Raw genomic sequence first — 13,780 nt, 5'->3', positions numbered from 1 at the left:
AATCCCAATTTTTCAACCATAATTTTTACCATATATCTTTACAAAATAAAGATGACGTGTTTGTATATTGCATCCACATATTAATACTACTATGATGAAGAAAGAATTACAATACTTTATGTTCTTATCTCTTACAAATATTTTCTATCCTTGCATAGATCTGGGCATCATGGGGAACGGCTTTGCTTATTCCTGCGTACCCATGGATCTACATCTGAAATTGTTCAACTATTGCTTTAGCTTATAAAGAATCAAGCATTAGTCGTCACTCGTGCCACACAAAACCATAAACAGCTCTATTTATTAAACAAGTAGAAGTCCTCCAGTACAACAGTCTAAAACCGGTCCAATACTTTAGCAAACAATCACAAATCAACTAAGACAAGGAAGCTATTCTATGAACGTAGAGCTGGGCACACAATAAAGCAAATTCAATTAACTCAGAGTTGGGCATTTGAATCCTTGAGGAGGAGTCAGTCCACACTGAACAAAAAGTTCAAGAGCAACTGGAAGAACGATGTTGAGGTTGAGAACCTTAGCCCTAATTGTTGTACAAAAACATAGTGCTGCCTCTAACTCTGCAATTCCTTGCAAAAGAGGGCAGCACTTGTTCACAACAGGATCTCCAAGGTGAACATGTGCTAAACCGCTGAGTAGATCAACACAGGCTCCAAGCTTCAATGCATTCAGTGGACATTTTCCGGTTGCTGAGCCAGAAGAGCTACCTCCCGAAGAACCACAGTTATGGCTTCCACAGCCCATTACAGGTCCTACGCTCATTGCCATACCAATCATAAATATGAACAGAATTGCTACAGCTTTGGCCATGTTTACTTGGAATCAAAAGTACAAGCTACGAAGAACTAGAGAAATGAATTCAAGCTTGATGGAAACAGAGTAGAGTATTTGCTATTATATAGGGCAGTGGATGCTACGGCCATGTGTTTGTGTATTGTCTTCTTCTTGTAAGAACAGCAATTGGGTCATGTGTTATCTGGCTATTACACATAGATTAGACATAATTGTGTGAAAAGAAGTATTTATATATGTAGTCCAGTACTGTATTTCTGGACTATACTTCACATGATGCCTTCGTTGCTAATGGTTTTCTACCAAATGTGTTATGTGAGTGGTTTGCAGCCTGATCTGGTTTTGCCAATATCACATGGAAGGTGTTCCCGATTTTGTTTTATATTTAGATAATGGTTAGTTAAGAGAGGTTAAGTATCTAAATGTGAAAGTTTTGGATGCGGTTGGTATATTGGGGAATTATAGATACTGAGAAAATGGTTTTGCCGGATGAATATATTTAATTATTATTATTAATGAAGAATGGTAAAATGCATCTAATATTGTAAAAATATTGGACGATTGAGTTCATGTGATGTATGCTTTTAATAATAGTATATTTTATTTAATGTTTTGGTAACAGGTCAATAGACCTGTACTGTTATTAGATAGAAGAAAACATTAAAGCAATAAGAGTGCTGCTGAGACAGCATAAGGTGCAATGTCATAATGAAACTGTTTTTTAGCACATCAAGAAGATTAAGAAGAGTAGAGATGGCACTGATCAGGGAGATTCAACAATTCAGCCACATTAGGCCCTTCAACTACCACATACCCCTGCTCCAAATTTGTGCCCAGATTCCCAAGGTGATCAGCAATTTGATTTGCCTCTCTATAGTAGTGGGAGACCTTATATGCCTAAAATCTTGGCAGGAGCCTCCAAACTTCTTTAATGACATAGTCAAGGTCCCAAGACACTAAGGAATAAGAGGAAAGAGCAGATATCACAAATTGAGAATCACCTTCGATATGAAGCATCGTGAAACCCATATCCAAAGACATTTTAATACCCTCCAAAAGGGCTTGTGCCTCAGTAATGTTATTGGAAGCATTAGGGATTCTGGAATAAGAAGCCCTTAGTATTCTACCAGAATGATTCCTAATAACATAGTCTACTCCTACTCTACCTGGATTGCCTTGGAGGCCCCATCAAAGTTGAGCTTAACAAAAGAACTAGATGGTGGTTGCCACTTGATTTCACTATTAGTATCCTTCTTGGATCTTTTACCCACTAGAACTCCCTAGAATGGGATATAATTTTGTTTCCAGTTATTTAGGACATAAGAATCGAATGAAGTGAATGTAGAAGATAATTTTTTCATGCTCATGACATAAGAATTGACACACTCAAATATCAAGAATTCTATCAATTCACACACTTTATCCACCTCTAAAGATTCTTTCCTAAAAATCCTCTCATTCTGTCCCACCATATCTCTCAAACAACTAGTGCAGGAACAACCCTCCAAATTGCTGCAAAAAATGATCTCTTATGTAGCAAAGGCCAGCCAATGAACCATTGAGGGAGTGTCCTTTGAATTGGGCTAATCCAAACAAGTTTGTCCATAATTCTGCTTCAACATTCATAGGAAAAATCACAATTGAGAGGGAGGTGACCTACGCCTTCTCTAACTTTCCCACACAAGACACACATAAAATTGTTTGAGATACCCAGTCTCTGGAGTCTATATCCAGTGAGAATATGCTTATGGAGTGCTAGCCAAAGAAATACACTAGCCTTGTGTAGGACTGCATCATGCTAACAAAGGGAAAATCCCCTAGTCTTTGTTGAATAAATACCATTTAGTAAGGAGGAATAACCATCTTTGATTGAATACTTACTACTTTTTTTGAATGACTAGATTAGTTTATCCTCTTCAATGGAAATAAAGATAGACCTCTGATTAAGGATTTTTACTCATTCAGATTTTTCCTCAACTGAGATTACACCATCTGGTATGATTTTCCAGCTAGCCTTGAGACCATCCTCTGAGGCTGAGATACAAAGGTAATCATGAATATTGGTACCCCATAGCCTCTCCAAAGACACTTGAGCAATAGGGAATTTTCCAAGTGAATTAGGGGGATAACCATTCCAAGAGTTTGACCAAAAAAAAGGCTTTGTCACTAGAGTTAGTTACCCAAGAGAGGTAGGGAAGTAAGATCTCCCTACTATTTACCAAGAAATTTCACATTGCAGATCCTATTGGAGGATTTCTCATTGTGAATATTCTCTGTGGAGTATCTAAGTCTAGATATTTAGTTCTAATAATCCTAGCCCAAAGGGCACTTGGTTTCTCTTAGAATTTCCAAGTTAGCTTAGCTCCCAAACTTAGATTCCTATACAACAAGTTATGAATTCCCACCCCACCCAAAGATGAAGGAGTGCACATCACCAGCACTATCTTCTTTTTTTTCATCTAAATTATCTTTTGAAATGAAGTCTCGAAGACATTTCTTAATTGATTCTAGAACCCTCTTAGGGGCAAGAGGGAGTGACATAACATAATTTGGAATATAGAAGAGGACAACCTTAACCAATAAAATCCTCCCAACCAAGAATAGCCATCTTGCCTTCCAAGCAGCAATCCGGTCTTTAATATTTTGTATTATAGAACTCCAATATGCAGCCTTACCTATACCTTGAAAGAAGGGAATGCCCAAATATTTACATGGGGTTTTAGCCACCTCAAAACCTAAACAATTTTGGATACCCCTCATCACCAACCTCTTGATGTTAAAAAAGAAAATTTTGGATTTGGATACATTTAGTTTTTGGCTTGAAGCAGAATAATAGTCATTGATAGTCTCTTTGATAGCCTTAGCCTCCCGAAGATTGCCTTTGCCAAATAATACAGAATCATAAGAAAATATTTTATGAGCCATTTTCTAAGGACTTACATATGGAAATGTCTTCCCATTGCCCCAAGGATCTTTTGTGTTGATTAAACCTACTAAGCCCCTCGACAAGAATGATAAAAAGGAATGGTGAAAGGCAATCACCCTACCTAACTCCTTGTGATGAAGAGAAAAAACCACAAGGCGAGGCATTAACCAATACTGAAAATATTTCTTCCGATATACATTTCATAGTATATTGAATATGGGTAGTGAAGTTACATTTCATAGTACATTAACGATTAGCCATATAATTTTTCTCCTTTTTATAATACTATATTGAATATGGCTAGTGAAGTAGTTTAGAGTAGATTAGCTAGGCAAAGTGGTTAGCATATTTGTCATTGTGTTATTGTTATAGCATTTGTACAAGAGTTCCTTTGAGATGATATATGGTTTACTTCTTCGCCATAAGGTTTGAATTTTTTAGAAGAGCTTAGGACTTAAGCGTATTGTAAATGTCTTAGATGTTAATATTAAATTACATAAATATGTAGAGTATTTTTTCCCAAACTTATTTTCATAGGATTATTAATATTTCATACTAGTGGTTTGTTTTATTTTAATATTGTATTTCTTAACATCTGATACTTTATTTTGTGCTACTCTTTTTTATAAAGTTAATAATTATAAGTGTTTATGTATATTTGAATTTGGTTCATTTATTTGATTTTGAAATGTAGACATATCTAACTTTTAACTTCAACTCAATTGAGATTTTTAATCTAGTAATCTTAAGTTAATTTTATTCTAGTATTTTTATTATGGCTCATTGTGTTATTTTGTGATCTTATATGTTTTTTAATATTTAAGGAGCCAAAAACAAGGGGGTTGGTAAATAACAAAACAATCTCTAAACCATTCATAGTACATCCACAACAACTAGATTACAAACATTTTCACATCCCTTTCACTTAATATCAAAAACATATCCCCCGAACTTGAACAAATCAAACAAGTTCATATCTAACATAACCACTAGATTACTAGTATCTAGATAGTTCCTTCATATAACAGAGTCACACACATAACATTTACATCTTCTTAAAACATAACAACTTAAAGAGTTTTTAAAGTATAATAAAGCCATTATCAACCACCCTAGAGAAATATGAGCTTGAACATTCCAAAAAAACTAGAGCATAGAAAAACAACATTAACAAAATATATAGGATTAAATTTTAGCCCTTTCCTTTCCCTTTCTTGCTAGTAAGGCCTTTGTCCACTCTACCATTAGGAAGCCATGCAATTTCTTCAACTCCAATATTCAAAGACCCTCAACCTCCTTTTTTTGCATGAGCAGCTAGAGCATGTAGGAAACCACATGAGTCACCTTCTCTAAAAATCAAGATTGAGACTTGAAGCAATCATCCAAAATAGAGAGTTGGGCTTTAACCACTTTAATCTCACAATTGGAGACTAGAACACTTACCTACAAAATTCACCATCTCAAAGACTTGCATCACATTGGGGTTAGAAAAAACCTTCTTTTTTTCCTTTTTCTAAGTCTTCACCAGAGAGGTGTTGTTAGAGAGGAGTTAATGAGGCAAATTTTTTATGTGGATTCATTATAGCATTTAACTATTGATTTTTTTGGTCCTTTTTTGTAATACTTAACATAAGATTTAATTTTAAATTTATTTTATTCTATAAACTTCAAGTTCAATTTGATTGTGGTGCATATCATTTTATTCCTTTAGTTTTATGTTCCATTTCTTAAAATTAAATAGCTTATGATACTCCTTTTTATATAGTTAATCATTAAAAGTGTTTGCATATATTTGAATGCTTTTCATTCATTAGGTATTGGAGCATGGCTAAATTGACAAAGGGAATTAATTATGTATTGATGCAACCCATATAAAATTATTTGATTGTAACTATTTGGTTGTAACTAGTTGTGTTATTTTTTGACCAAGCTATATGTTATAGCCAATGAAAAAAATATTGTTGAAGTTTCATTATATCCTCCAACTAATTACCATCTTTTATGCCCATTCATTGTATTCCTTAACCTTTTTTTTTTCTAGCTTTTTTTTAATAAACTTTAAGTTCAATTTTAAAAATCGTGAATATCTAAAAAATTCAACCTCTTCATATATTTTGTAAACACTCTACTTATGTCAATATGGTTAAGCACCAACACTTTGTTTTAATGTTTATCAATTTATGGTTGTATATTTTAAAAATTCTATTTGAAAAAACAAGAAATTATAGAGGCTTATGCTTTTTGTTTAGCCATTGTATAAATGATGAGTATTCTATTTTCTTTTTGACATTGATAAATCTATAATGATTGGGATACATTTTTAGTCATATTATTGGAAATATAATTTTTAATAATAGATAAGTACATTAGGTCTTTTGATCTACATCCTACTTAGAAGGACCATTGGTAGAAGGAAAAGTTGAGTTTGTTGTTATTAATGTAGATATAGTTGATGGGAATCATAACATTCTTATGTTTTAACAAATATTTTAATACATGTCTCATGAGTTCACAACATATAGATAAATCAAACTAGCACAACCTTATGGTTGGGAAATATGGAAAATATTTTTAGGACATATGCCATAATATATGTATATTATTTTGTTATTTTTTCTCATTTTTCATAAAAATATAGATTTGTAATTTTATGCAAGAAAAATCACTAATGACATATTTTATGGTCCTTATTGACTTATTTATAAAACAAATGAGTGGATAAAATAATGTGTTTGAATCACTTTACTAATAAAAAACTAAGTAGTGTTTGGAAATATGATTTTTCTCTCATGGTTTCACTCCTAATTCTAGAGATATATATTCTTAGGGCACTAAAAAGCTCCTAACAATTTTTCATTGGTCAAAAGGCAAATTCATTTAATTTTAAATAGGTCTACATAAGTAGTAATGATTGTGAAATGTCATATTAAGTGGATAGAAGAAATATTTGGAGGACATGGGGTTCCAAAATAAAAATGAATACATTTTATAATTTACTGTTTTAGAAATGAAGATTTTAGACTTTATAATGTTTTTTTATGTGGGTAAAGGGTAGATCTTTGGAAATAAAAATCTATCTACACTCCTCTACTAATTTTGATACTATTAAAATTATATTATCTTCAAATCATTTAAGTTTATTATATTATTTTGTAACTTCAATTAAAAAAAAAAAGTATATATCCTTCTCTTACCATCAAAAACTTAGACTACTTTCATTTGAGACCTTTAAGCCCTATGTAATATGGTTCAGTACATTATGACCTCCTTTGGCATTAAATTATTTAAATATAACTCCCTTCTTCTTCCAACCTTTCTCAAAATTCTATATTGGAATCAATTAATATGCATGTCTTATCGTTTATTCCTCCTATCACATAAATCATGCTTTAAATGTACTTTTTACTATTTCCCCTACACATGTCATCATTTTTTGATGATTTTGTTGTTGGGAGGTTGGTGCCTCTATCCAACATAGACTAAAATATTTGTGGTATATTCTTAACTGCCTCTCATGGATCCTTGTCCTTGGATGTTGTAGCATTCATTGATAGCTCAAGCTTTTGATGTAATGGCATCATTCATTCCAACAAGTGGTATCAGAGTGTTGGGTTATGAGTTCAAATCCCTTGGGTCATGTTGGGTGGATTAGTGGGAGGTCAACTCCTCCATCTCCTCTAGGTTAGTTCCTTTGTCCATGATAGACCGATGGATTTGTGGCATGTGCTTCATCACCTCCCATGGATTCTTGTCTCTAGTCATTGTAACATTAATTGATAGGTCAAGATTTTGATGTAACAATAGAAATGATTCCAAAATATTTATTAGACTTGGATCCCTTTTTTGTACTTTATCACATCAAAGTTAGGGATGAGGTAATCCCTTACATAGGATAATGGACAAGTTCATGTTTCCTTACCCAGGGTAAGGTACAATGTTTTACCTTACCTAGGTGATAAGGGATGAGGTTGTCCCTTTCTTAGGTATTTTTCTAGAATGAATTTGAGGCTTGTTGTCAAATATTTTTTTCCTACTATCTTGAGTTTTCCTTTCTTGGGGTTTTCTCTAAAATCACTATAAAAGAAGGCTTTATCTCCTCATATTTTAAACAAGGTACATCATACACATGCAAGAAATCTATTCTTAAGATCTCAAGGTGCATTCAAGGAGTTTACATTCAAATAATAAATCAAGACATCTATTCAAGAAATCAAGACTTTCATGCATTCAATTTCTCCCATCTGTTGTTGAGGCATATTACAAGCATCTACAAACATGACTTCTTGTCTTACATGATGGTGTAGGAGCATCATAAATGATCATGAAAAATTACATTAAATTTTTTGATGTATGGTCATTAGGAGGATGTCTTAATATGATTTTAGTATGTTGTAGTCAATTCATTGTGATGAAGTCATTTTTTTGTGTTTATCAAAATAAGACATTATTTTCTAATTGTTCAAACTAAGTCAATGTCATTCAAATGTCAATTATGCATCATTTTTTTTCTAGGCATGGAATTATATATCTTTACATATTTCTTGCACCTTTTGGTCACATTTGAATAGGACATAAATGGGTTTTAGTTGGAAATGCAAAAATGTTGCAAAATGTAACTTTTGCAAGCTTTTGTATTTTTATAGATGTTCAATAGTAAAGATGAGTTTTCATAATTTGGAGATACATCACTAAATACAGATATTCATATTTTACATTTTTATAATACCAATGGATCTCATCAAAAAAGTTTATAAATATTTGGATGACTATAGTCTGGTAATTTCCATACTATTAGAGCATGTGAGTGTTGATTTTACTTTGTATTGAATACATTTGACTTTTTTGATTAATGAAAGTTGTTTGAGGATATTATATATTATATGTTAGACATTTTTAGATAGTTCCTATAACCCTAACTGATATTAATAAAGGATTGAAATTGTAAAGTTAAAAAGATAAGGAATAAGTGTGTGTTGTTGAACTAAACATGGTGATTGATGAGAAAAGATATTGTTTGGTGGAAGCATACTGAACATGTGTTAAGGAAATAAGTTTGCATTAGTATCATCAAGCAAGTGTTTTCAAACAAATAATGTTAGACGAATGAGAAATCTTAGCCGAGGAAATTAAGGTGTTATGTGAAGAAAGAATACGGGTTGATAGACATTAACAATTTTAGTAAAATTCATTGGAGGATGACACAAGTAAGAATCTAGGATGATCTAGAAGATTCTTAGTAAGAAATAATGTTTGAACTAGAGAAAGCAATAGGTGAAAATGGTTAAGTACATATAAATGATGAAGATAGTTTGAGATCCAAGAAAAGTTCAATTTTTATTGTGAATTACAATAGATACAACACACAGAATATTTTTTTGAGGTACAAATTTAATGTGTAGAAGCTGAGATGTGGTTGAATGGATAAGAGGAGATCGAGAAAACCCTAATGAATATGATTAAGTGGAAAAAATCACCTATGTAAATGATGAGCAAGAATATTGATGTTTTTGATAGTTGAATGAGTACAAAGGGTAAATTAAGAAGAATAGAGTTGAAGTAAAGTGTGAATCAAGTGAATGAAACCAAATTCGATGGAGTACATGTGTATTGATTAGCCAACAAAGAAGAGTGTGAAGAAGTCAAGGAGAAGGAAGGAGATTTGAACAAGAACATGTAGTTATTATTTCTAAAACTCATCACTATTATTTTTTAACCATTATAGAATAAAATCTCTTAATCAAGTGAATTTTACACTCCTATTTGTAAATTGAATAAGCTCTGCAATTGACTACTCATTGGTGCAGGGCACCCTAGAAAATTTCTACAAGTCTTCATGTTCTTAGCAAGTTTTTATTGTAATAAAAGATTTATTTTTCATCCTATTGCTTGTGTTTTTTTCTTTTGATCCCCTTGTTCGGTCAAGGGCTCTAAGATTCATGTTTATAAACTTTGAGTGCCTTAGGCCATGAGATCTAATCAAGTTTTCTTATAGGAGTTTGGATCTAGTATGTCTTGTGTTAAGAGTTTTTGATAGGAGTTTTTCATTGAGAAACTTATTTGTTTTCAAATAATTAATTTTTATTTATCCATTTTCTACTTGTTAGGAGGTTCACTTTTCCATAATGTTGAACTTTATATTCCTATAATGTTGATCTTGCGATGACAACATTTTGTTTTATGAAAGCAATTATGTATCTTTCAAAAACGAATTGTTTTAGTTGTTTCCAATGGTCAAAACTCCTTCAGGATGGATGGAACATTTTTTAGAAATCCTATTCAGGATTCTCAAGTCTTTTTCCACTGGGTTGGAATTTTTTGGATGATTTTTATGTATGAGCAAAGTCACTTTATCAAAAAAATAAAAAATTGAGAATTGTTTCTATGTGTACAATTTGTGTATGGGTTAGATAGTGTACATAATATATATGGATGGATATATATCTGAATGAGATTTCATTTTAATCTGATTTGAGAGATTTTCATTTAGTTTGGTGGAAGTTAGAGGTGTTTTGCTCAAAATAGTCTAAAACCCTCATTTTGGGAGGCTGCAATAAAGAATGGATCATATCTTACAACTCCATGGATAAAATTATTATTTCTTTTGTATTTTGTTAGTTATAACCATCTGCTATATGATTTTAAATGAAAAATTTCTCAAGATTCTATTTGGCATGGTTTTAAGTGAGCCCTAGGCTGACTATCTCTATGTATTTAGTTCGTCAAAATAGTGGAAAAGGAAGAAACTGGATGAAATGATCTAATGGACCTATCTACTTGTGCAAGAAAAAATTAATAAAATAAATACATAAATTAAAAACCTTGGTTCATACCTATACACCCATCATTGATTATGTGTAGTGTTGATCAAGCCTAATTTAGCTGATTTGGCTTGTGAGCATTGTGAGGGTTTAGTGTTGCAACAGTAGGTTGAAGGCCTATGCCTTTGGGAGTTAATCAAACATTGAAAAAGGTATTTTAATTGAAATTTTTTTTGTCAGGTCCTTTGGAGAAATAATAAGTTATCATCCATCTTGTTGTTTAGGAGACCAAGTAGTCTAGTAGGTCTAATACTGTATTTTGGTGTTATGGGTTTTAGAGAGACTAACCAATTGTGGATTTTATGTTGTGAGGGGTCCTTTGAAGTGTTTCAAAAATAATTTTTGGAAAAGGGAGTGATTTTTTTGTTTTTCTCTATTCAATCCAAATTGGCATAGCATCTTTTGAAGTCAAGTTTGAAAGTAAGAACTTTTGATTCCCATGTTATTTGGGTTTGACCTTGGATAGGTCTTAGGATTTGATTTGAGAGATTTTACTAACTATTTTAAGGTATGGATATGGTAGGACTATTTTTTTTCTTAACCTTGTGAGCCCATTATTACCCTAAAGCTACATAACTCTACATCACTCATTGTGGTTTTAACACTAGAAAAATTAGCCCCCCTAACTAGGGGGTATACTCAAACCTTTGGATGTTTATCTCCAAGGGGCTTCATCAAGATGATGGGGGATTTTGGGAGATAGGAGGTTGATTTTTTAGGAGTCCCCTATTTTGTCAAAGAAGCTAGCTTTTCTTCTTAATACTGGTCCCAAATTTAGTCTAGAGAAGGATGTAGATATGGTTATCCCAAAGTAGAGATGGAAAGGGGAATTGGTGGGATATTTTGACCTCCATTCCTTACGTGAGAATCTCACATTTGTATCCCGTGGGGATAACATGCCAAATATTCTTCTACTAGATTTAATGGTTGACAATATAATGAAAGGTTTTTGTCTAAGCCTAGTTGGTAGGTTCCTACCCTTTAGACCAACCATGTAAATGGTGAGAAAATGGGTTTCTAAAAGATGGAAACTGAAGGGTTCTATCAAGGTTTTCAAAATGGTAGGATCTCTACTTATATTTAAATTTTTGAATGAGGAAGATAGAAACTAGGTCTTTGTGGGAACATGGAGGTTTAGCTAGCATAATTTGGTTTTACCTAAATGAAAAGTTTGCTTCAACCCTAGTGTTGATCGTCAAAGGATGGCCCCACTATGGATTAGGCTACTTGGTCTACCTTTCAATTTTTGGGATGAAAATTTTATTAAATAGATTGGGGATTCCATTGGTCACTTCATTAAGGTGGATGTGGTCACCCTTCACAAGTATGTGTTAGGATTTTATAGGCTTTGTATGAATGTAGTGGTGAACAATACCCTTCCAAGAAGTATTTCCTTAAAGTCTAAATGGGGGACTTGGAGGAAAGTTATCAATTAAGAAAATGTTGATCTATGTTGTGAAAGGTGTTGTAAATATGACCATGTGGTCATAGAATGTAAAACCCATGCAAATATGGGAGAAAGTGACAAAGAGAAGGAACCTTCTGATAAAGGGAGTGCATCAAAAGATACCCAAGTGGTTCATTGGGAAAAATATAGAGTGACAAAGGGAAAAAAGTTGTCAAGGGAGAGAATTTAATGATGCCCATGGGTGCTCCTTAGAGTCGAGCCATATCCCTACCCTCCCGTCATTGAAACAAAAATAAATCCAGACCATCTAGATAATGGATCCCACAACCATAGAGCATTTATGGAAGATTTTTCCTATAATGGAGAAAAATAGAAAATACTAGAGAATATTTTGAGGACATCAAATTTTGAGTGGATATTGTACTGTGAAGGCACTCTCGATCTCCTACTCTAAAGAAACCAAAAAACCCAATACAGTGTGGATTGAGGATGAGCATAAGGAAGGCACATACATGGAAACATGGATGACTTGTTCATGTTAGCTTAAAGAATAAATTTGACAACTGAGTGTCAATACACTTAACCATTTTTTCGACTAAACAATGCCGAACAAAGAGTAGGTGCCGAGTAATATGAAGTACTAAGCTATATCAGGTGTCGAGTAACAGTAGGTGTCGAGTGTCAACAAGTTTTGAGTGTTAACAGGTGTCAAGTGTTAACAAATGCCGAGTGTTAACAAGTGCTGAGTGTTAATAGGTGCCGAGTGTTAACAAGTGTCGAGTGTTAACAGGTGTCGAGTGTTAACAAGTGCCAAGTAATAGTAGGTGCCAAGTGATACAATTTTGTTTAGGTGCTGAGCTATCTAGGAAACAACATGTGCCAAGCATTAGCAATGCTTCAGGAGCTTAGTAACTCAGAATATCAGCATAAGAGTTTGTAATTGCACAAGCTATGATGCAAACAGTTTTTGCAGCCGACATAAGGAAAATCTCGAAGGATTTAATGATGAGATCAAATCTTTTATCTTTCCTATGCAATCTACATGCAGCCAATAAGAAAAATGATAAAGGCATGAAACCAATCAGTAAAAGACAAGTATTGAGTGGGAAATTGAGATTCAATGTGGATCGTAGATCCATATCTAACCTCAAGTCTTTGAATTCTTTATAAGGAAGACAAAATTTCATTGTAAAGATAATATGAGAAGACATACAAGGGTGCACAAGAAAATCTACTTTCAGAAGGGAGGGTTATCATATTACAAAAGGATCAAGATCAGAGAAAGCAGAAAAGGTGCTTGCATTCAGCAATCAAGGATTGTAATCTATCAAGTTCATACCTAATACTTTCTAGCAATTTTATTAGAATGAAAATCCTATGGTGATAGGTTAGCTTAACAGCTATTTTGTAGATCCTTTAATTAGGTGATTAAAATCCTTTAACAAGGTGACACTTCATGTTAAGTGTTTGTAAAGCCTTAAACCAGGTCACTATTGATACAGTGTAAAGCCTTTAATAGGGTAGACCATCAAAAGTGGTTGAACAATATTGCTGCAGTAATTTTTGTGGGTACCATCCCCACCCTAGTTTTACCTTCTTATTCCTGAAGGGTTTCTGGGTTACCAAATTCTAGTGTTATGAGTTGTTGATGCATGTGTTTAGTTTCATATTTGTTTGATGTATTTACATGTATGCAATTTACTTGCAGTTAAAAGTTTTATTGGCTAAAGTGTGATACTTATGATTCACCCCCCCCTCCCCCCCCCCCCTCCCCTCTCATTAGTACTGTTTCCATATTTGAATATTCCAACAATTGGT

The 13,780-nt window shown here is 33.1% G+C and overlaps 1 protein-coding gene across 1 annotated transcript; it reads right to left on the bottom strand.

The window, feature by feature from the left end:
* Nucleotides 1–435: 435 nt before the first annotated feature.
* Nucleotides 436–828, bottom strand: LOC149556211 (36.4 kDa proline-rich protein-like). The gene has a single exon (XM_089829753.1). It carries the CDS (start codon nucleotides 826–828, stop codon nucleotides 436–438), a length of 393 nt encoding a protein of 130 aa, XP_089685879.1.
* Nucleotides 829–13,780: the final 12,952 nt, after the last annotated feature.

Source organism: Cupressus sempervirens, chromosome 5 (genome assembly GCF_028749045.1).
Source record: "Cupressus sempervirens isolate cs-2001-9-10 chromosome 5, ASM2874904v1, whole genome shotgun sequence".
NCBI lineage: Eukaryota > Viridiplantae > Streptophyta > Pinopsida > Cupressales > Cupressaceae > Cupressus > Cupressus sempervirens.
This window is presented reverse-complemented; position numbering and strand designations above follow the sequence as displayed.

Coding starts and splice junctions, on each gene's coding strand:
- LOC149556211 (XM_089829753.1), bottom strand. CDS start 828: ATGGCCAAAGCTGTAGCAATTCTGTTCATATTTATGATTGGTATGGCA.